The 25676-nt window shown below is 37.6% G+C and overlaps 1 protein-coding gene across 1 annotated transcript in view; it reads right to left on the bottom strand.

Moving 5' to 3' along the window:
* CCDC149 (coiled-coil domain containing 149) overlaps positions 1-25676 on the bottom strand; it is a 150730-nt gene that overhangs the window by 87694 nt on the left and 37360 nt on the right. Inside the window, exons 2-3 of the mRNA XM_074229693.1 lie at positions 5487-5648; positions 4475-4513 (exon numbers count right to left, since the gene is read on the bottom strand). Of these exons, the coding sequence (XP_074085794.1) occupies positions 4475-4513; positions 5487-5648 (201 nt within the window). The remainder of the gene's footprint in view (positions 1-4474; positions 4514-5486; positions 5649-25676) is intronic.

Here is a 25676-nt window from a genome sequence, read left to right as displayed (position 1 = left end):
ATGCCAAAGGGCCTCATTCTGAACTCATGAGAACATTAATGGAAGATGATTTAAATTCCCTTTTGTCTCTTTTGGGGAAACTGCTTCTTTAGAAGAAATAACTTTGTTCCTTCTAAGGATCTTTTAGAGATCATCTAGTGGCATCTCACTACAGGTACAAAAGATTTCCATATCTAATCTCTGCAAAGAGTTCCAGAGGAGTATATATCAAGGGGAAATTTTTGTGTCACTATCCCTTGAGAAGCTATTACACAAATTACTATTGTCATGATTTCTTCTGTAATGAATGATTAACCACTAAAAAGTGAACAGCTTTAAAAGCATCCTAACTTACCCTGTTCCCCAAAACCTGGACAACATTAAGACTGGAACTACAAAGGGGGGTGGGAACCTTGGTGTTTGGTTCTCAGAGGAGAGTGGGGAAAATAACACGTAAGCATTTGATACTTTGAGTTTGTGTATGTGTGTATGAAAATGCATGAATATGTGTATTGTAGTTATTCACTTGGGTATGTGTTATTTTTCTCACAGTACAGTGTAAGCATACCCCCCCCCCAGGGGGGCTATTTTCTTCTTAGATCATTATATTTCCACTTCATAAGAACAATGCCTGCCAGAGGTGTTGATTGGAATTGAATTACATGCAATGCTGTATACGGTAACAGGAAGACTAACAAACTAGGAATCAAGAAAATAGAGGTTCTTGTATAAGCTCTACCATTAACTTCCTAAGTGATCATGGATAAGTCCCTCAACTTCTATAGTCTGAAAAAGTAGAACTTATAAAATGGGAGTGATAATAATATTTTTCTTGATTTCTTACAAAGTTGTTTTATACTCCAATGAAATAAAGTATATATGGAGGTTTTTTAGAAGTATGAAGCTCAAGTATAAGGGGGGGATTTTATTGCTATGCTTAAGAAGATCCCCTTGTAATATAAAATTTGAAATAATATGCAGGAGCCAGGAAGGACTTATCCTGTGACATGAATTACACACAGGATCATATATTATCTCTTATTCTGAAACATGCAGAGGAGGCTAATTTGAAGACAAATACAAGTGGTATTTCATTTGACATCTTGAAATTCTACATGTACATGTAGGTGAATGGCTCAAGTTGCCTAGCTAAAACTCCTATTCTGCTTTTCATTTGTAAAATGTGTACATATGTGATCCATTTGGTGTTTTGCCTTTAGGATAAACATGTAACATAATCTATAAGACTTGAGATTAAGGGACATGTTTCTACCCTGTCTGGTTGATGAAAAAAATTAGTGAATAATTTTGTCTCTTGGGGCAGCTAGGTGACACAGTGGATAGAGCACTGGCCCTGGAGTCAGGAATCCCTGAGTTCAAATGTGGCCTCAGACACTTAATAATTACCTAGCTGTGTAGCCTTGTGCATGCCACCTAACCCCATTGCCTTACCAAAAAAAAAAAAACCTTAAAAAATTTTTTCTTTTCACTTTTCACCTTCAGATCTCTTGCTGTACCTTTCATTCAAAATATAAATAAAAACTACAAACAAACAAACAAATAGATAAAATTTGCCTGCTTTGGGCAAAATGAAGAGTTTCATTATAACAGTAATGAGAAATTTAGTTCTGGGGCAGCTAAGTGGTATAGTGGATAGAACACTGGCCCTGGAGTCAGAAGGACTTGAGTTCAAATTTGGTTTCAGATACTTAATTACTTAACTGTGTGACCTTGGGCAAGTCACTTTACCCCACTGCTTTGGGAAAAAAAAACCAAGAAAGAAATTTAGTTCTGCATTAGTATCTTTTCCCATACTGTTTCATATAATAGCTCAGGCAAAAGATCTTTGTTATAACAATAGAAAAAAAATCACCTAACTTTCTGAAAAGGAGTGGGAATGAAAGTTTTCTCTCTTATTCTCCTCTTTCCCAAACACTGTGGTCACTTTTCCAACTACTTGTCAAATAGAGGTCTTCTAGGAACCATGTTTAATCCAGCACAGTGACTGGATAATTAATTATTTGTGGAGCATTAGGGACAATTAGTTACAATTGTGATTAAAAAAACTTACAAGGAGGGGAATTCAACTCCAACTTCACGGCCATATAGGTAGTTTCTAGGTCCATAAAGATGCATCAGAAAAATCTGAATGAAATTCACCAGATTTTCTTCGGTTAATGCAAATTTTTTATTATAAAGTCATGGAATGCAAAACCCACCAAAAACTGTAAACTGCTTCATGAATACTAACGAATTGTAAATATACTAAATCAGAGGAAAGACTACTACTGAGAGTCACAGAAAACAACCCTAGCAATTCCAGATTAAGGATTCTAATGTTAAACAATTCATTCCTATCCACCCAGATAATTTTGCAGGAAAGTTCTAGTTAATGCCATGGTAAATCCTCTTGCACCTCAGACCAAATTATGAATGACATAAAATGATCACAAAAGAAAAATGCTTTGGAGAGGGGTGCAGATAGGATGTAGAAGAAGAAACCATGGGACCTGATCTGTAATTCAGGGGAATAGAAATATCTTTTTATTTGGCCATCCTGTCTATTATGTCTGTTCTGCCTAAGATTGTAAGCCTCTAGAGGGTAATTCACATCTTTTAGTTTGCACAAAGTGCTGAGGTAGTACTTAATAAAAAAAATTAATGTGGTTTTTTTTTTGTTAGTTCATCTTTAAGTCATATCTTTGTGATCACATGTGGAGTTTTTCTTTGCAGAGACAGGGTAGGTGTTTGCCATTTTCTTCTTCAACTCACTTTACAGATGAGGAAACTGAGGCAAGCAGGGCTAAATGACTTGCCCAGGATCACATGGCTCATAAGTGTTGAGGTAAGATTTGAACTCAAGAAGTTGAATCTTCCTGAGTCTAGACCTGGTATACCCCACCCACTGAGCCACCTGAGTGCTCTAATTAATATATAAACAAATAATTTTTATAATTCTGGATCAGATGGGAAAAAATTTAGAATTACATCATGACTAATCTAGTCACTAAAACATAAAAAACCCTCATTTCTATTCATTTATTTAGCAATACCCTCACCCAGCTCCCACCCTCAACCCCCATTTTCTCTCTACACTGAAATACTGGATTATGATGCAGCATCATTTAGCTTAACAGACATGGAAAAAAAATGAGAAACTGAAAATTCACATACATTTAAGTCTACTTCAAATAAGCAGTTTAAAGAAATCCCAAGAAATATGCCATTAGAAACATATATTGCTTTATAACCAACTTCAGTGGAGGGTAGAATACTGAATTTGGAGTAAGAGGAATGGACTGGAAATCTCACTGCCCCATTTACTACCTATAAGTCTTTTAACCAATTTGGACCTGCTTCCTCATCTGTAAAATAAGGAGCCTGAATGAGCCTCCAAGACAAGATCTTTCATAAACCTGAGTCTGTTTTCCAGTCTCCTCATTTGCAGAGCCAGTAAAAGGACTCTACAAGAGTGGTCTCTAAATAGCCCTTTCTTTTTTTACCTGTAGCCTTGAACAACTCACCCTGCCAGATCTTCAACTCAGTGGCTATGATCACTTCTAGGAAGCTTGTTATCATTTCATGGAGAACAACCTACAGAGAGGTAGCAGGAGCAGTAGCCACCTTTAGTATCTCTTCAGCAATGTTCTCCTCATGCACATACCTGCACAGTGACTCCAATGTCAGCAGCTTTCCCACCTCAAAGACTTCCCATCTCAATTCTCCCATACCTGTCAGCCTTCCCCACCTTATCCCACTGCCCACCAAAGCTTTGGGAAAATGAAAACTGACTTCCTCTCTACCAAAAAAAAATAATTCTCTAGTCTCAAGACTTATTGTTCTATTAAAAGAAAAACCAATAACAACCAACTTTGGTCTTGGAGATCAGGTCAAACCTTCAGATAAAAGCAGGAATTACTGCACCTTCAGCAAATAGCATAGACCATACATGGAGCCAGGGACTTGAAGCATACCTTTCATTGTGAGAGGGAAATAGAGAGAGATAGCGACCCTAGAACCCAAGTATGAAAAATTGCTGGGGAGGTCAAGCTGAGGGAAGATCTCAGCCCAGTGAAATACCTGCTAGCTCTGGATTTTACCTAATCATCTTTGTTAACTTGTCCTGTATAAAGCTCTGGAGCCTCTACATTATAGGAGTACCTCCTTCTAACTTCAGCATCCTGGGGACAGCCCTTATCATACAACCACAGTCACATGTCTTCATAGGTATCCTGGCAGGAGGATACTGCATACACTATTGGATCACTGTGCCAGTTATTTATACTCAACAACTTTCTTTACTACTTTCCCTTGATAGGAAAGATTCAATTGTTGGAGAGATTTCAGAGGAGGTGGAAAAGTGTGGTATAACTGGAAATGATTGTAATATAAAAACAAAAGAGTTGCAAAACTTAATTTGAAATGAAGAATTAGTGTTCTTAGGAACTGATTACACTGAAATGAGACTAGTCAGAGAAACAGAAAGAAATCCTACCTGCTTCCTCCTTTCAGGTGGAATTGATGGATCTCCATCCTACAAAGAAAAAAGTACATTTCACTTTTTAAAATGCATTTAAAAACTCACATATATGTCAGCCAAGCTGGGAACAAAAAAACAGAACAAAGCTTTCATTTGATGAATTTCAAACCAATCCAACTGTTCTTCCTCCCTCCCCCAACTGAACTATGTGAATTGAAATAGAGGTGCCCTTAAAAAACCCAGAACTCCAGGGAATTGGTTCCAATTGGGATAAAACCTATACAGCTTCAAAAACTAATGAATAAGAACTAAGCAAGAGAGTCAAAATATTCTTTGAATTGAACTGAAAGTCCCATTCATAGGGTCATAAGAATTTAGAATTTAAAATGATTTTAAAGACTAACCTCCTCTTCATACTATAGATGAGGTGACTGAGGTCCCAGGAGGTAATGAGAGTGTAGTAATGGGAATGTATTTAGATAATGAGCAGAAATGGAATTTGAATCTAGGGCTGCTCACTCCAGATGTGCTTCTGACTCTGCAACATGCTGTCTCATTCAGGTTAAGCCCTGATTTTAAATGAACAAAATCAAAAGGAAGGCTTACAGAAATTGAAAGGGGCGGGAGTGTTATTTTTTGTTTATTTTAAGAACTAAAATGGATGGAGAAGTCAATACCAACTAAATTACTGTTTTAAAAGAAAGGACTCCTGTGGCCCCTGACCTGGGTCCCACCATTAAAAGGTGTTGAAGTCCAAATTTCAGGAAGACACATTTTCCAAAGAAAACCTTTGCCAACAAACTGCAAACAAAGGTTGCTGCACAGCTGGACAATTAATATTGGTACTGTTAGCACCATGTTAAAAAAAGAAAAATAAAATAAAAAATTGCAACCAACTCACAAACAGAAGCAACCCAGCTAACACTCCTCTGCCAAGCTCATTTTCCCAAAGGCCACATCTTCACTTCACATTCTAGCTTGATTTCTCAACCCAGGTGAATAGGCAATTTGCAAAGTAACTACGTACAATCAGTTCTCGATATTTCTTTTTCAGGGACTGGTGCCGCTCTCGAAGCTGATTGGCCATGAGTTTATACTGGTCTCTCTCCTGCTGACATGTATCCAATTCCTTGGAAAGGATCAGTAAAGCCTCCTTTTTACTTTCTAGCTTCCTTTTGCACACCAGATACTGTAAAAAGCAAACAAAACCAGAAGACCTGTAGAAGACCTTTAGCTATGTCAAAGAACCATTTAACATTTTGTAAAAGATAATGAAGGTGGACAAGTGCAGCAAAGACCCAGAGTCAGAAATTAGAAAGGCCCTAATCACACTTTTAGTTCTTTAGTTGCTTAGAAACAACTAAGTGGTGCACCAAGTCAGCAATAATAATAAAAAGAAGCTACCTACCCCATGGCCATTTATTCTCTGGGTGTGCATGGCACACCTCAAGGATGGTACTCCCCATTTCAACCCTGCCCTCTTTTTTTGTCTACTTAGGAATGGCCTGGTGATATCCGAGGGTCTCTCCAAAACCTTGTCCCCTCCCCAACTGATCTTAAGGTACAAGTATCAAATGTGAAAAACTTCAGGAAAAAACCCTTTTCTATTCATCAATTTAGCAACACTCTCATCCAGGCCCCACCCCCAACCCATACTAACTACAGAGCTTTCCCCTCTCAAATGGAATACAAAAAAGAAGTGGGAAAATTCCAACTTAGATAAAAGGGAGGGACCAGGGAGACTCTTTAGAGCTACCTTTTAGTATTTAAAGGGTTATTAGTTATTTAATTTTTAATCAAATATTTAATATTTTGTGATTTAAAGGATTTATGGAATTAGATTAAGTCAATTTGATCCCAGAAGACAAAACTAAGTAGAAGCTGCCAAGAGATAGATTTTCAATGAGAACTGTCCAGATGGATTAGGCAGTCTTGAGATCTAAGGAATTCTCCTTAAAAAGGGGGGTCTTTAAATAAACCTAGATAGTCATTGGGGGTAGGGTGTTTCAAAGGAGTCTCTTAATTTAGCTTGGACTGTGGCAATTTGGAGATCTCTTTCAAGTCTGAGGCTCCAGAACATTTACTTGAACATTTCAAGAATCCGTGGTTTCATCAATGCAACTACTTTCTTTGCTCACACAAATCATATCTTCCTCACCTTCATAAATGGTCCCTTTGAGTGACTATGGAAGATTTATCATCACAAAGCCAACATGATGATGAATCTCTTCTTACTTAGCAACACTGAGTATGATGTTACACTCTCTGCTACCAGAGAGGCCATGGATCACCTAAGCTCAAGAGTTTTGCACTACAGTGAGCTCAAAAACAATGCTTACAAGAAATCTAGTGCTAATATGGTGAGCCTTCAGGAGCAGAGAGTCACCAGGCTGCTGATTGAGGAGTAGATTAAAGAATCTGTACCAATAATAAGACTATTTATATAATACTTAATTTAATGTTACAAGCACTATGTTTAGTGCTTTAGAAATATGATCTCATTTGATCCATACTACAATCCAGAAGTAAATGCTATCATTATTCTCAATTTGTAGATGAGGAAACTGAGGCTGAAAAAAGTTAGGCAACTTGATCAGAATCACATAAGCATAGAAATATAGAAATGGAATAGAATGGAAAAGCGCTTACTATGGACCAAACACTGTGGACAAGTAAAAAAATACTTAATGAGATCATAAATAACATTTATTTAGGGTTTAACTATTTCATAGGAAACTGGCATGAATAGGGTCATAATTATATATGTTGCAGATATCTTTAATGAGTATATGGTCCAAGTTCTTATTAAATGGAAGAGGACAATAAAGCCCAAATAGATGTATTACTTGCCTGAGGTCAAACAAGTCAATTAAATTCAATTAACATTTATTTATTATTGTTGTTTAGTTGTTTCAGTCATATCTAACTCTTCAAGATCCCATTTGGGGTTTTCTTGGCAGAGATACTGGAGTGTGGTTTTCCATTTCCTTCTCTAGCTCATTTTACATATGAGGAAATGGAGATAAACAGGGTTAAGTGACTTGCCCAGAGTCATACTACTAGTAAGTATCTGAGGTCACATTTGAACTCAGGTCTTCCTGACTCCAAGCCAGAAGCTCTAGCTGCCCCAATACTTAAGTGTCTACCATATTGTGTGTGTGAGTGTCTGTGTGTGTGTGTGTGTGTGTGTGTGTGTGTGTGTGTGTATCTTTTGGGAGGAAGGGTGTGTGTGTGTTCAAAAAGACACAAGACAATCCCTCTCCTCCTGTAAGGAACTTACAGTCCAATGGCATGGGGAGAGAGAGACAACCTGCAAACAAATACATACAAAGCAAGCTATATACTGGATAAGCAGAAAAATAATGAACAGAGTGAAGATAATAAATAAAGGAATCAATCTTTAACTCCAAATCCAGGGCTCTTCTCATTACTTCATTATCTAATTTGACCATCATCAGAACCTATCAGATGGAAAAATATGATTTCCTTTTTATAGAAGCAGAAACTGAGGCTCAGGTTTAATGATTCACTCATTTAATAAAAGGTTAACAGTAGGACTTGAATCCAGTTCTTTTAAATTCAAGTCCAATGCCATTGTCCCTACATAATAATTTCTTTCAAACCACTACTAATGGGGGAGCTAGATGGTACAGTCGATAGAGTGCCAGCTCTGCAGTCAGGAGGACTTGAGTTCAAATTGTGCCTCAGATACTTGGTACTAGCTGTGTGACCCTGGGACAAGTCATTTAACCATGAATGGGTCAAAGACCAAAAGCAAAAACCAAAGCACCACTAAGATACTAAACTAGATGATTCCATACTATACCAGGAGAAGCACCTTTAAGTAGGCCAAGGAGAGGAGGATAGTATTCTACAGACAGAGCTTTTCTCTTCTGCTTTTAACCACCCAGCAACAACATTTGCAACTTCTTCCATAATTCATAGACACACACACACCCATAACATACAGATTCATTTTCATAAATCAGTTCTTTCAACTATACTCCAAATTCTCCACAAATTCTCTGGTACCCTTGACTAAATTTCTCACTTCATAAAGAGGGCAGATCCCTCCTTGCCCCATCCCTTTTTGCCCCCCAGCTCCCTCCTATACCTGTCCTCCCCTCCCCCCACCTGACAGCTATCACCCTGGGCACCTGAAAGCGGGAGCCCCCATCATCCTTTAGGTTTATTGGATATATTGCATAGTTTGATGTTATTCACATATATGAAATGTGGCACTAAATACCTTTTGAATTTGCCCTGTAAAAGACCAAATTCTGAGCATTCATGAAAACAATTTATAGTTTCATTATACACTTTGACATGAATACTTTGTCATTACGGCCTCTCATACAAAGCCAGAGAGCACATCAGCACTTCCTAACCGTCCTGAGTCAATGCTGTTTTTATGGACAAAAAGCATTACTCAGAAAGAGCACTTGCTTGGAATTGACTTTGTTAAGTTCAATTTCAAATAAATGAAAGAGGAAAAAAGGAGAGTTTTGTACATTAGCACAAGCTTCTTTTTCTAAAATAAAAAAAAGTAATTGCTTTGCTTGAAAAACAAAGGGGCAAGAGAAACAATTGTGAGATGGATTTGAGCTCTAAGAGAGGACACTTCCACCTTGGAGAAATTTTATCCCTGGCAGTAATGAGGTTGGAATCCTGCCTTAAAATGTCCTGGATTCTGAGTCTTTGGCATCGTCTTTGTGCAGGCAAAATGGTTCTGTTTTTCTACTTAAGAGAAAAATCCCCATCAAGTAAATATCACAGGAAAAATGTTCAAAATATCAACTTACATGTTCTAAAATAACCACTAGAGTTTCGAGGAAAAAATCTATGTATCTATAACTATATATCATGTATAGACAATTTGCAGATCTGCTCTATTGTTTCTTTTAGTATTCATTATTATTATTATTATTATTAAAAATAAAGGCTGCAACAAAATCAGAACCATTGATTCTTAGAGATTATCCATTCTTTACCCAAAGTCACAGAACCAACCTGAGAAACACTGTGACCCTTGATGAGGCCTGAAAGAGAGGGACTGAGACAGTTAAATTGCAGGAGCTATGTTATGATGCATACCGCTGTCCTGTCAGATAAGAATAAAGGTTGAAGCATCCTTTATTTGCAATGCCCGGCACAATGTAGGCTTTTAATAAATGCTTGCTGATTGATTGATCATGATTTATGAGGAACTGAGAAAATCCAGATCAAACTGTGCTGTCATTGAGTACAGATGTAAGCCTATTATGACGCCAAGGAAGGGACTAACAAAAATGCCTTTTTACTGCAACCACTGGAGATGGGGGAGTTACAAAGAACAATCTTTAGCATTTTCCCCTCTTTTTATAAAAATTATTTTCCCCTGATACATGCAAAAATGAATTTCAGCACTTTCCCCTCTTATTAAAATGATTGGAAATGCCTGGCCAAAGCTTCCAGGTAAACAACACCGTTGATACAAGGATATCTCTGAGGTTCATTTCCCTTGGGGAATAGAGGCAGCATGGCTTAATAGAAAGAATAACAGACTTGAGATCAGGAGATTTGGATTTGAATCCTAAATTGGATCCTTCCTAAGTACGTGAACTGGGTAATTTAGAAATGTGGGTTATTCTTAAAAAGTTAACAAATTAAGTCATAGTGATTCTATTCATATATCTCATCAAAATGTGGAAGGACTTGCAGATTCTTGAAAGTTAGGCTGGAGGAACATGGATTCTAATAGATCCTTAAATTTGAAAAGATTTTGTGTATATGCTGTAGTATTTCCTTCTTCCCTCCAAGTAGAATGTACTTATAATAGAGTCAAAGGCTATCTACTTAGGTATCCCCAACATCAAATCCTATTTCCTTTTTCACTAGTAAGGAGAAAAAAGAAGATAGAAGCAATCACAAAAATCCTACTTAGCTGCAAATAACTTGTTCACATAAAATAAGCATTTAATAAATGCCCATTGAATTGTTGAATTGACAGCAATGAATCATCTGTTGCCTGAGGATCAATTTAGCTAATTGTGGGCAAGTTCATTACCAAATCGTACAAAGGCTGAAGAATTTTTGACCATAGTAACTCACCAAGACCATCGAAAGGGGAAAGGCATGTGATCTACAATGCAGGAGGTGGCACCCAGACTAACAAAATCATAAACCTTGAAGTGTTGAAACAAGTACAATAAAATGTTCATTTTCTGAGCAGAAAACAAACTAAGGTTAAGAAACAAAGTAACCTTTAAAAGAATTCTTCGGGGACTACCTATCTGGAAGATGAATCTAAGACATGTTTTGAAAGGGTCACCACTGGATTGGTTGATTGCAGGCGTACCTAACTCCAGAAAGCCCTCCCGAAGCCCGGAGCAGCCAGAGAGATCTGTATAAGCAGAGACCAAAGCAGAAACTGTCACAGATTCTTAGAACTGGCAGGGACCATAAAGATAACCCAGTGCCTACCCACTCATTTTACACGTGAAGAATTTAAGGCCCAGGAAGGAAAGTGATTTCCTCAAGCTGGTTGGTAACCCACCAGACAAAGACAAAGCAGGGGGAGAAAAGAAGTTAAAAAAAAAAACTCTCCATGTCTCCAATTGTGGGTTGCCAGGGAATTACAACACAGAAAGGTATTTTAAAAATAACAAACTATGGCTATATTCATTTTTTTGCATTGAGTTTTTCCAAGCAATCCTGTACATTTCAAAACCTAATAAAAATAAAGAAACTGGAGGGTGTGGAAGCTAGAGGAGATATATTCCTTTGTCTGAAACAATAGTAGACTGAATTTAAGCTAAAACATCACATTTCCCTTCCTGTCAATAATAGTACATAATTCCATTCCTGCCAAACAATAGGATGCAAAGGGAAGCAGAATTGCCAGAGATCCTGCTCAGCTATGACTGCTCTGGAAAACCCAGCCCTGATGCCGAGCTCAAACAGCAGCACCTTCCATGCTTTGGAAAATCCCTTCAAACCTAACCATGATCTATGAGGACCATCTTATTACTAAAGTAACCCAACTTGAATTCTAAAAGGAGTTTAATATCAGATCAGTCATTCACATCTTATTACTAAAGTAACCCAGCTCAAATTCTAAAAAGGGTTTAATATCAGGTCAGCCATTCACTTCTTTTGGTCATATACTCAGCTGACCCCTAAACGAGAGGGATGGTAAAGCAAGGATGACCGTCACTCTTGCTGAACAGAATTCACATATCCAGAGCATTACAAAGAATTTTCCTCATGACATTCTTAGGAGTAGAGCAAATACTGATCACTCCCACTTTACAGATGGGAAAACAGATCAAAAAGACTGGCTGACATGGTCATTGGGTCTCTTGGTCATTTAGAAAGTAAGAGTCAGAGCAAGAATTTCAACCCAGCTCTCTTGACTCCTGAAGGTTCATTCTTTCTACTGTCCAACCTCTCAATTAATATAGGCCTGAAGTGTGTTGGGGAAAAATGGATTTACATCCAGGAGTTAGAGGTTCTAGTCCAGTCCTGTTTTCCAAACATTTCAACCATCCAGTGCTAAGAATACCCAATTTGGAGTCAAAGTACTAGAGTTCAAAATGTAGGTCTGCCATTTACTAACCTATATGACACTGAGCAAGTTAGCCTTTCCAGACATCAGTTTCCCATTTGTAATATGAGAAGATTGGGGTAGATGGCTTTTCAGATTCCTTCCTGCTCTAAATCGCCTACAATGCTATGATTACCCCCATTTCAACCCTAATTATGAGCTGTCCCAAACATCTTGATGCAGTTGTGAAACTATTAAAGTTTTAATAGCTATTATAGTGAGCTATTTAAAAGCTAGTGATTTAAGCTTTAATAGCTTAAAGCTACACTAAGATTTTTGGGATACCTTGCATTATATCATACTTACTTTACAGATGAGTAAATGAGATGTTATTAAGTATCTATGTAGTATGGTGTATGAAATAGAATGTTGGGCTTGGAGTCAGGAAAATTGTACTCAAATCCTGAATCTGATACTTGATACTCTGCTGCTATGGATAATTCACAACATCTCTGAGTCTCAGGAAGTTAAGACAAAGTTATCAACAGGCGGTGATCTACTTGGACTTCCTTGGTAGAGGATGGTCTCATACCAATAAAATCCCAGTTTTTATGGTTTTATATATCATTATTATTATTATTGTCCTTAAAACTGTTATTAATAATAATAAAATATGTTTGTGTAGCACCATATGATTTATAAAAGACTTTTAGACAAAAACCTTATAAGGTAGTGTGTTATTATCCCTATTTCACAGATGAGGATACTGAGGCTTTGAGAAATTAAGAAACCACCTGTTCCTGGTCACATAGTCTAGTAAATATGGGACCTTGGAAGTCTTCTAACTCCAAATCCAGTATTCTTTCTACAATGGATAGTTATTACCAGTTCACTGCTAAAATTATATGTGCTTCTGTGCTCTGTGTTCACTCAGGCATGAGCATCTAGTTGTTCCTGTTCTCAGTCACAAATGGAATTAAAATTGGGTTTTGCAGAAGGTAAAGAGAAGGGCTGGGACTGGAGGGCATGAACCACTGACAGAGATAGGCTGCTATAAAGAAGCTGTCAGAGTTGGTCTTGATATCTTGAAAAGTCTCTGCTTTATGTAATCTCAGTCTTCCCTCCAGCACCTCCTATTCAGCTTATGTTGAAGTCAGAAGTAAATGTTCCTAGGATGCTTAAAAAGTCCCCATCACCAGAAAACTATTGATCAAATTAGTCTAGACACAAGGAAAAGGTATTCTGATAGGCCAATAGATAGTATTAATTAATTAATCACAATCTGCAAAAGGTGAGTCAAACCTAAAAATGGGGCAGTTAGGGCTTTGTCTCAGGCACAGGAATAGCAGGGACAGTGGAAAGGGGGTAGTTACTACCCACCATTGTTAGGAGATCCCTACCCCTGTACCTTAGAGTATTCCATTAGATTGAATGACAATGAAGCTGGAGGAGGGAAGGGAGGAAGAAGTGCTATAATAGGATAAATCAGTAGGGTCCTGGGTCAATGGAGACCATTCAAGAGGACAGTCTCCCTGCTCCTCAAACCCACGTCACTGTAGCTTAGTCAGAATTTCTCCCACATTGGCTACAATCCATTCAGCCTAATTTGCCCCAGGTTCTAGGGTTCCCAGTCACAATTCTGACCAAGGGCACTACTAATCATTCTTTTCCCCTTCTTGATGCAAAAACAAAATCACCCAGAATTATGTATCTTCAAATAGTAGGAAAACAGACTCAGTTCTGAGTCAGGGGACCTGAATTCTAGTCCTGGTTGGGTCACTGACTAGCTTTATACTTCCTTTCTCTGGGCTTCAATTTCCTCCTTTGTAAGATGAGATATCTGGGTGGTGCCTCCCAGCTCTGAAATCACATAATTCCTATGCTGAGACATTCACTGTGTGTCGTCTCTGCCTGGGGCGTTGTGTATAATTTATGACTCTATCTTTGGGCCTCAGGAATCATCACCGGCTTCAGTCAAACTGAGCCATCCCACCTCAAACATCAACCTGTCAGCACATTCTGCAATGGATCCTGCAGGTGTTTTCCCATCTATCTATAGCAATGTTCCCTGGCTCTTGGCTATGATTTAGCACATTCTTGAAGGACTTCATCTGTCCACCCAGTTAGTCACAGTCCCTCTTCAGTTACCCAGAAAACAAAGGCTCCAGCATCTAGTTAACCTCTGTAGACTTTATGTGGTACTAACCTGGACACCATTGAAGAAATACATTTTCCTGGGAACCCCTCCTTATTAAGAGACTGAAACAGAGTTAGGTGTGGTTTGTATTAGAAACATTAGAATTTGCTAAAAAATTTACTGGGAATAAGAGCTTATAATTATGGTCCTAAAAAGTTTAAGGAGGGAGGCATCATAAAGAAGATGACAGTCTTGAGGTCAATATGTCCAGGGTTTAAGACCTACCTTACTATGGTAAGATGTTGTTAACTAGTACTGCTCAATTCCTTTCCACTTCAGGAGATGTGATTTTTTTTTTAATGAGGTGGATTTCTGGATATGAACCAGGTCATTGTGACCTATGGCAGATGGGGGGAAGAGGTCAGGACTGACTGGTTAGCACAGAATGTGAACAAGTAAGGTGTCTCACCATCCCAACTCCCCCAATTAGGTCAGAACTTCTGTTGTGAAAACAGTAGTGAGGAGCCCAAGAATGGGAAAATAGGACACCAAATGATCAATAACACACATTAGCCATATTATGTGAAAATCATTAGAGGCAGGATAGAGCAAGCCAGATCTGAAGTAGAAGGTCTGGGTTTAAATACTGGTTCTTCCACTTAGGACCTGGGTGACCATGGGCAAATTTCATCATTTCCTTAGTCCTCCGTTTCATCCTCTGTAAAAAAAGACATTGCATTTGATGTCTTGGACTAAAGTCCCTTTTGGCTATAAATCTATGATCCTATAACCTTCTCAGTGGTCCTGGCAACTCTCTAACACTTTAAGTTACAGATAAGTCATCAAACAGAGGGAGTTTACATGGAGCTCCTTAACCTACTGAAATCAGACTTGAACTATCCCCACCTACCACCTACTGACAGAGACAATGACTATTTTCTTATTTAGTCCTACAGTGACCTTGAGATTTAGGTAATATAAGCTAAATTATTATCCAAATTTTATTGATGAAGAAATAATACCCACCCAAAGTTGTTGAGGGCCAGCTCCTGGGAGTGATTTACACATATCCTTGGTGATCTTTTCCATCAGAGATATGTATGTATTCTTGCTCATTAAATGGATTTGTTGGCTTTCCAGTGAACCCTGACCTGGGATGATCTGTGGCTCTGGAGGTGGTTGTAAAAGGTTTTTGTGATAAAGAAATATGCAGATTTCTAAGAGTAAATATTGTAAATTTACCCAGGAAATTGTGAAACCGGGTATCCTTTAACCAGTCATTCCTGAGATAAGTTTTTGTTATAAAAAGTCTAAATTTCCGAAAATAAATCAGTAGATTTTGTATCATAACCTTGCATGTGTATGTTTCTACTGGACCTGACTCTCATTCAATGTTTGGATGCACACTGGAGCTATTGCAGGTGATAACAAAGTTATACAGTGAAAAACTGAACCAGGATTCAAACCTATCTCTTCCAAGTCTAAATCCAATTGCTCCCACTTTGCTAGTGCCTTCCTTCTGAGATAACCTTCAATCTATAAGATGTGTATCATCCAGTTTTTGCATTTTGTCTCCTCCCATTACAATGAGAGTACCTTAAGGGCAGAGATTGAGAGTACTACTACTACTACTACTATTTCTACTACTTCTACTAGTAACTACTACTACTTTCTACATCTACTACTACTACTACAACTACCTTCTACTACTACTACCTCTTCTACTGGTTCTACTTCTACTACTACCACTACTACTATCACTGCCACTAATACCATACTACCACCACCACCACCACCACCACTACTACTACTACTACTACAACTACTGCTGCTACTCCTACTATTACTACTACTACTACTACTACTACTACTACTACTACTACTACTACTACTACTACTACTTTTACCACCACCATACTACCACTATGACTACTGCTGCTGCTACTGCTGCTACTACTACTATTATTACTAGCTCCATGATTTTGACTTTGCAAGTCTTCTTTGCAATCAAACTTCTAACTTCTCTTAACTGTATTTTGGGTTGCAAACCTTAAAGCATTATATAACCATTAACTCTTATATTACATAGTAGAGGGTACCTATAGTAACCAATTCTGAACTGCAAGAGGTCCAGGAATCATCATTCTCCTGATTGCCCATAAGGGTGAGGGACTTGATCTAGTCTATTGATCTAACAGTGAATGCCCTGGTCACTCTCCTTACCTAAGAGCTCTGCTGCCAAGACACTGGCCTCACCGATAGCATCAGAATGGCAGGCATGTTGGTCCCTAGACATACAGAAGCATGTTAGACCAGGCAGCACCAATCTTTTCCCAATATACTCTGAGGAGAAAGCTACTTTCCCCTAGTTACTGGATGGCAGAGATAGGTGATTCACTATCTGCAGTTGGAGGTGCTCCCAGGCTCCTGGTGCACACTAATAAGACTGCTCAGTTCTTTTCCACTTCAGGAGACTGAATTTTTTTTTTATGAGGTGGAATGACTGGGTATGAGTCAGGTCACTGTAGGGATATGGGAAGGGGCAGTACTGACTGTCTCAGAAGCACAGAACAGTAGAAAAAGTAAGGTGTCTCCCCTCCCAATTATGCCAGGAATTCTATCCCAAAAGGAATAGTGGAGAACCCAACAAAGGAAAAACAAGGGCCAACATGGTCAATGAAGGGGGGAGGGTGGGAACCCCTATACTTTTACAAATATCTAATTTTGCTACTCTTGTAGGATTATGAACCCTGACAGACAAGGCAAGCTGGAGGTGGTCATGAAGAGCAAGAGGGAAGGGAATAAAACACTTAATCTTGTTTGCCTCAGTTTCTTTACCTGTAAACTGAGCCAGAGAAAGAAAGGTCAAACTGTTCCAATATCTCTGCCAAGAAAACCCTAAATACAGTCACAAAGAATCAGACACAACTGAAATGACTGAATAACAATAATAAATCAATCTTTTTTTCTTAATCTACATCACTGAGTTTTTAGGGAACGAACTCCTTTTGCTAATTAAAAAAACACAATTCTATACAACTTGGAGTCTGACTCACCTAACCTAGAATGGTCACTGGTGGGACTCTATCCAGGTCTTCTAACCCTCAGTCAATGAAGCCATGCCTCCTCTCTTCTTTCTCTTAGCTAAGAGAGATTAGCCTGTTAGTCCTTGTTCCAACATTCACATAGCTGTGTCAATGGGTAGTGTCATATAATTCCTCTGATTCTCAGTTCCCTCATCTGCAAAAAAGAAATTCTATTTGCACTACCTACTTTACTGAGTCATTGAGATGAAATCATTCTTAGGTATCCCTGGGGCCACACTGGATAAAATTCTGGGCCCGGAGTCAGGAAGATCCAAGTTTGGATTTTGCCTCAGTCACTAGCGATATGACTGAGGACAAGTCACTTAATCTCTGCTTGCCTCTGTTCCAATGAGAATAATAAGAGTACTTACTTTACTGGGCTGTTGTGAGATATAAATAGGATAATATTTGTAAAGCATATGGCACATGAAGGGTAATTAATAAATGTTAATCCCTTCCCGTAATTATTATTATTGGAATGAATCCCTAAGCTACTATTAGTTTTTTTTTTTTTTATAAAAACCTACCCATAATGAACTAGAATAAGTACACTGCATGATAGAAGTTATTACAGAGGTCCTTAACTTGGAGTTCAGCCATCCTTGGATAGATTCAGAAGGTCCATGAACTTGGATAGGGAAAAGAAATTACATCTTTATTTTCACTAACCTCCAACTGAAACTTAGTTTCCTTCAATTGTGAATGTAGGCAACAAGCCACAAAGTATTAGCAATAGGTATGACTGTGTCAGTTATAGAAATCACAGACATTTTGATATCCTATCACAGTGGAAAATCAATTGGATGTCCATCATAACATGCACATCGCCTAATCAAAGACCAGCCCACTATTTAATATTCTTATTTGCAGTGAGCAATAGCCTTCATACTGATGTAGCTTTAAAAATGAAAATGTAACTTTAACTTGCCTTTATTTAGGAATTGTCTTTTGCCCATATTTGAATAGCACAGTGCTGACACAGTACAAGATTGTAACAAATGTTTAGTGATTGGCTTGAACTATCTTGCTATTTAATAAAATGGTACTTGCTATTTAATTAGTAGCACAAAATAGTAAAGAAGTAAGTATATCACTATATCACAAATTTGGCTTTTTAAAATACTTTGATAATTATATTTCTTTTTTTTTTATAAGGCAAATGGGGTTAAGTGGCTTGCCCAAGGCCACACAGCAAGGTAATTATTAAGTGTCTGAGACCGGATTTGAACCCAGGTATTCCTGACTCCAGGGCTGGTGCTTTATCCACTATGCAACCTAGCCACCCCTTGATAATTATATTTCAATCAAATTAGTTTTCTTTTCAGTCTCATGGGTTTTATCTTATATTTTAAAAACGTTATTGCGTGAAGGAATCCAAAGGCCTAACCTGACAGCAAAAACTCCTTATGATAGAAATGATTAAGAAGATAGAGTTATAGGAATGCCTTGTACCAGTTATCTGATTAAGCATACTACAAGGATATGGTTTCATTTGTGTAGGAATTCCCTCCTCCCCCAAAATTATAATCCCTCCACAATTTAATAGGTGATCTACCAGAGTTGCTCTGGCTAAAGATTCATCTGCTGCAGCCAATTCAGTGATGTGCCCCTTCAAATTTCCCTAGGCTGATCCTCAGACAAAAGACAAAGTCAGACCTCCACTTGAGACCTTTCCAATTTTGTGGAAACTGAAAGATGTTGTACTCTGCTTTTGAAGAGTCATTTAGAACCCAGGGTCACCTCCCCAACACTGAAGAGCTGGAAGGAGCCTCCCTGGTAATGCATCCCTAGTTATGGATATGAATGAAGAAAAACTATCCACCAAGAGTACCACTGGATAATCAGTGAGACGTGAATGAAATGAACTCAGTAAAATATGTCCAGTTTTTGGCATTTATATTAGATGTCATGAAAAACTTTTATTATCCTCTCAAAAACGATTTCTTTGGGATTGCATTTCAGCTCTATTTTTTAAAGCACGTCATATAACTCATTTTCCCCAATGCTAATTTGAACATACAGATGCATCACAAATGTACTCATAATTTTAAGAACTCAAACTCATTATCTACTGCCTAACTGTTACCAACAATAAAGCAAACACTAATTGTCACAAGGAATATCATGATCATTAAATGAATATCTAGTTTACAACCACATTGTTTGGACTACTCCAAAACTATATAACTGCCCAGTTGGGATAAATATGGTCTTGAAGTCAGGAAAAGGATTCTGTGTCAAATTTTTATTTTTGGTCCTTGGCTAATTTTCCTAACACAGAAGATTAGATTTCATTAAGATATATCCTTTGCCTTGATAATTCAAGAAAGGGCCCCTGGTCTGTAATCAACCCACATACCAACTGAAGATTTCATATTCAAATCATATAGAAATTAGTAGATTGTAAACTTCCTGAGGGCAGGGAGCAAGTTCAAATTATCTTTATATGTCCTTTGGAAATAAGTGTTTTTCAGATATTTTTCTTGTTTAAGAACACAATTTTCTTGGATAGGAAACTGGAGAACCAGTTCAAGAGATACTATTTATACAGACTTCATCCAGAAATGAAGTAGAAACTACAGAAAGAAATAAGCAACTATTATGTACGACTTACAATCTTAGCAAGTTGCCTGAAGTAATGAGAGTTTAAGTGATTTGAAAGGAATCAGGGTCACACAGATAGTATAAACCAAAACAGAACTTGAACCCAGGTCTCTATGATTCAAAGCTACCTTTCCATTTTGCACATAGCACTTTAAAATAGCTGTTTATTGAATGAATGAATGAAAGTTGTTTAACAGTACAGGAACAAATAGTCTGTCTCAGATGCATAGGATTGTAGTCAGGGAAATATTTTGTAAATGTCAATTTTGTGAGTCATAGCAATGGAAGTAGTATTGGACTGCTTTCTGTGAATCCTCATTAGATCATTCTCAGATCCCAGAAAACCAAAAGAAATAACTTGTACAGAGAAAATCAGTATTCCAATTGTTTCCTGAGTTGACAGGGCACTAAAGACAACCAATGCACCCACCAACCTGAGGCTAAAACTATTAAGAACAAGGAAGATCATGTCCATTTCTGGAGTAAAAGACCTCTTTATCTGCCTCCAGGTCTACATCTACCACCTCACTCTTAAGACCATCAAATGTTGATCAATACAACTTAGATGAGAATCTGCTATGCACAAAGTGCTTTGCTAGGTACAGAAGGCAGGGTACAGTGAGAAGGAGCAAGGACCTTATCGTTTTATGATGTGAGCCTACGTTAATTCTCTGTATGGACACTGAATTTATAAAAAAAAGAGAAATGACACAATAGGATGAATCATGACCTCATCTCTTGGTAGAGAGCTGATGGACTAGAGGTGGAGAATGACTTTTTTTCAGACAGTTAATGTGTGAATTTGACTTTTTTGACTATACTTAATTGCTATTCAGGAGAATCGTTTTGTTGGTAATGGTGATGGGAGAGAGTTATGGAAAAGGAAATAGAAGGAGTAGTGATAGTGAACTGACCAAAAACAATAAGAAGAAAAATTGTGTCAGTAAACATTTAAAAATATCCAGAAGAGAGTAAAAAAATTTTTTTTTTAAAAAAAGGCTCAGAAGGGGCCACAAACAGGTAGGGCAGTGGGCTCTGATATTAAAATTTTAAAATAAGTTTTACATAATAGAGTGCTCTTTTCTACCTCTATGTGGAAATTTTCAAATTTGTTGATGTTTGTTAAATTCTACTAAAAAAAAGTTCTTGGAATATTGGGATGGTTATTGCTTTATTCAGTCAAGTCGGACTCTCCATGATCTGATTTAGGGATTTCTTAACCAGAATACTGGAGTGGTTTTCCATATCCTTCTCCAGCTCATTTTACAGATGATGAACCTGAGGCAGGCAGGGTTAAATGACTTGCCCAGGGTCACACACAGTGTCTGAGTCCAGATTTAAACTCAAGTCTTCCTGACTCTAGGCCTGGAAGTCTATCCACTATATCTAAATTCCTGATTCATAGTAGACTTTTAATGAATGTTTACTAACTGATTATAGAAAAGGCTGTATGATACCATGGAAGAGCAGTTGCTTTGGTGTCAGAGAACCTGTGTTGAAATCCAGTACCTGTCACTTACCCTCCACCTGATTTTGGGCAAGCCACTTAACCTTCCCTGGACCTCAGCCTCATCTATTTAATGGGAGGTCTGGATAGCTAGTTTCTAAGCCTTCTCCAGAGCTAGGTGGCTCAGTGGATAGAGCGCTGGCCTAGGAGTCAGGAGGACCAGAGTTCAAATCCAGCTTCATACATTTACTAGATATGTAACCTTGGGCAAGTTACTGAACCCTGATTGCCTCACATCCAGGGCCATGTCCAGTTATTCTGACTCATATCTGGTCACTGGATACAGATGGCTCTAGAAGAGAAAGTAAAACTGGTGACTTAGTAACTTAGTGACTTGACCCCATAACTCAAATCCAATTCATGTGCTTGTTATGGCACCATCTCCCTGACGTCATGGTCTTCTTCAGAAATAAAGGTCAAAACATTTTCATTCAGCTCTAAATCTATGATCTAAATCCATTATCATTCTATGATCCTTAAAATATATCTGTGAGGTAAAAGCTAGTTACTATCCTCATTTTATAGATGAAGAAATCAAAGCTGACAAGTTAACTTTCCCAAGGACATTGAGCTTGTGAGTGTCTGAAGCAAGACTGTGAACTGAGATCTTCATAACACAAAGTCTAAGACTTTATTCACAAAACCATGCTCTCCTCTTCCACCTGCTGGCTTAATTCTCTCCCCAGAGCTATGTGCCTAGAGACATGTGTATTTAACCTCTCTGGCTTCAATGTTCTTGTTTGTAAAATCGGGGTATTAGATTAAATGATGTCTAAGCCTCCAGCTCTAAACTAAATGACTAACATGGAAATCAGTGAAATGATGATATTCAATTGACTATAGTCCCCTAGCCTGCAGCTTTTCATAACTAAGGAAAGTTAACTTGGTGAACTCATTCTATGATGGTCCTTCCTGGAATAAGGGACCCTATATCTCTACTTCACCCCAAATCTATTCTTATATTATTCAGCCTGCATGTTTTTTAGTGTCCATTTCTAAATCTGTTTTTACTTCTGTAATTTTTAGATAACACTTCAGCAATTTTGAGTTTGTAACTTAATGATTCTAATACCTTTCTCGGAGACACTTTTTCCCTGATCCATCTCCTTCTCAGTCTTAATGTTCCCCCCTCCTTCCCAGTATTACTTTAGACACTCAAACTTTGATTATCTGAATGCCCTAGGGGATACTCTGAATTTTAAGTTAAGTGAGATTTCAGGTAATTGGAAGAGTTTATAATGTGAACTACAGTAGCTGGGGGATATGTAAAATTCACTGACAGTCTTGGTTAACTTAAGTTTTGAATAACTAAGGTTTGGCTAAATATATACTTCAGCTCCTTCACTCCTGTTACCTTTCCTCTCATGTCTCATCATCTTCTCAATCCCTGAACTTTAAAAGAAGTATTCTCCTTCTTACTCCCTCCTATTAAGATGGGAAAATTATCAAAGGAAAAAGAGGACTTTTTCCTTTTAATTTGGTAGAGGTGGTTTGGGGAAGCCACTATCACTTGCTGAAAATCAAGCTAAAAAAGAATCATGGATTGCCTGCAGTGATCTTGCCTCCCACCATTCTCTCTCTCTCTCTCTCTCTCTCTCTCTCTCTCTCTCTCTCTCTCTCTCTCTCTCTCTCTCTTTGACATGGGTAGCAATGTAGAAAGAAGGTTAGTTAATTCTGTCATATGTTCAAGAGGTGTTAAAATACTCCATTTGGAATTAGGCAATGGTTTACTAAGCATACTCTTTGACTTGGTGATCTTATTGCTGGATAGTAACATATTACCCCAACCCCCACCTCCAGGAAGTCAATAACAGAAAGAAAATTCCCATACATACAGCAATAAGAGTAAAAGCATGATGTTGCAAATAAAGTCAGACTCAAAATCATAAAGACATACATTCAAGTCTCACTCTGAATACATCCTAGTTCTGTGTTATTCTGGAACAAATCCCTTCACTTTTTAGTGCTCTAGGCAGTTCAATACTGTGGGTTGCAAAGAAAGTGTTAACCTGCATAGGTAAAAGGAATTTCTTCACCTGGAGATTCTCTATGTCAGGGAAATCACAGATCCACTCTTATCCTTAATAATAATAATAGCTAAAATTTATATAGTGCTTTAAGGTTTTAAAAACATACATACTATATCATTTGATCCTCAAAATAACCCTGGCTGGTAGGTGCCATTATTGTGTCCATTTTAAGGTTAAGAGAAGTTAAATGACTTGCTCAGGGTCTTAACTCTCCAGATCTCAGTTTCCTCATTTATAAAGTGGGAAGGATAAAATAAATCACTTCTAAATTCCTTCCAATCTACCAAATGTCAGAGGTGGAACTGAAATGAAAATTATCCTGATTGCAAGCTGCCTCCAAAAAAGTAGAAACAAAGGGAGTGTCTATCAGTTAGAAAATGATTGAATAAACTGAATTTTATGAAAGTAACATTGCAATATTGTAATAAGAAAGACCTTATTATTATAATAAGTCCTATAATAAATGCCCTTGAGGAATTCAGAAAACAGGGAAAGATTATATAAAAATGACAGAGCAAAGAAAGCAGAAATAGAAGAAGAATATAGATGATGACTATGGTAATGTAAATGAAAACAACACAAAAAGACATCATGATTAAACATCTAATCTTGGTTCTAGAAAACTGGTGATGAAATGTTCTTCCCTCTTCTTGGTAGAGAGATTAGGAACTACAGGTACAGATTGGTGCATGTGTTATCAGTTACACTCACTGTCCATTTGTTTTCTTTGTCATAAGAAAGTGTACGATTGGGGTTAAGATGATTAATTGTGAAGTAGTTGTAGTATAGAAAGTATAGAGAAGGAAGAAGAAAGAAAGGAAGGGAAGGAAGAAGGAAGGAAAGAAGGAAGGAAGGAAGGAAGGAAGGAAGGAAGGAAGAAGGAAGGGAGCAAATTATCTATGATTCTACTTCTGTCTTCTTCCTCATAGCAACTCAGATATATGTATATGAGTAACTCTATATGTATATGAATTTCCATGTCACCAGCTCCCATAGGTACATGGTAATTATTATAAACAGCAACCCAATCTAAGAACATAAGTTGCAAAGAAAATTTACATTTGCATTTGCAAAGGAAATTCTTTGGGTTTTTTTTTGCAATAGAATATAGATAATGTCATTGCATCATATTCTGAGTCAATATGCAGCCTGAAGAACTCCTTATTTAAGGGATAAGCTGCAGTTTAGAGCCCCCTTATTTCTTTTTTCCCTAGCAGAGAAAGTTCTTTACTGGGACTCCCTATATCAGTGAAATCACAAATGCAATTTTTAAAATGATGCTCATCTGACATAACAGTAATAACATTCACTAACCAGAGAGATGATGATAATATATTATATAACTATAACATGACAGTGCTACACATATAAGGTATTGACCCTTTCAGATATGGACATCTGATTGCTGAAAGGTCAGGAAAATAACATTTCTGTAAGAGACCCTGATAAAAATCATTTTGAGAAGGAATGTGACCTCTTAGATAAAATGATGAAGACAGATACACCAACTGTAGTGAGGGCTCAAGAGAAAACTGCCCTTCAGATAAATGTATTAAGAGGAATTGTTTGAAGGTAGAACACTGATTGTGTTAGAGATGGCTTCAGGGCATGGTAGCAACCAGCTCATTTACATATTACTGTTATGGGGGTTTGAAGGTTGTAAAGGAGAATTTATAAATCAAAGAACTACTTAAGGGCCATGAGAAGATTATATGGGTACTGTTGGGGTTGTGCCAGACAGAAAGGTAGAATTTTTAAGTTTTACGTCATAAATACTAGCTCTGGTTATGGGGAGGTTGGCAAATAAGATGCCACAAGAGAAGAGATGCAACAGCTCATAGAGGTTCACAAGAACCAATTAATAATTAAATGTTCCGGTTAAGTACGTGATGAAAATAGGCAAAAAGTATGAATCAGAGTTTGGGTCATAGTTTTGTGGATTGTCTGGACTTAAGAAAGTGATGTATAAAATATTAATAATGGAAATTGAACTTTAAAGAATAGCATACACACATTTTTTTTTCCCTTGAAGAACTAGTTGTTAAATATTTACCAACACACCCCTGGCTATAGGCAATAAGAGAATAAAAAAGGAGAGGAAGCTAAGAACTGGATTAGGAATAGAAAGCAAAAGAGGCAAAGAGTTGCTGCTTACAGAAAATAGAATATTGGAGTTGACAGGAACTGATTAAAGGTGACAGGGAGGAGCTGCAGCTATTTTGATGGGGACAATGCTGAGAAGTACTGCTTTGCTGAGAGCTGATTGGCTGGAGAAAGGCATTATTGTTCTCCAGTGTCAACTTCAATCTAAGAAAAAGGAGAAACTGT

Source organism: Macrotis lagotis, chromosome 3 (genome assembly GCF_037893015.1).
Source record: "Macrotis lagotis isolate mMagLag1 chromosome 3, bilby.v1.9.chrom.fasta, whole genome shotgun sequence".
Lineage (NCBI taxonomy): Eukaryota > Metazoa > Chordata > Mammalia > Peramelemorphia > Peramelidae > Macrotis > Macrotis lagotis.
The sequence above is the reverse complement of the archived record's forward strand: the minus strand, read 5'-3'. Positions and strand labels throughout refer to the sequence as shown.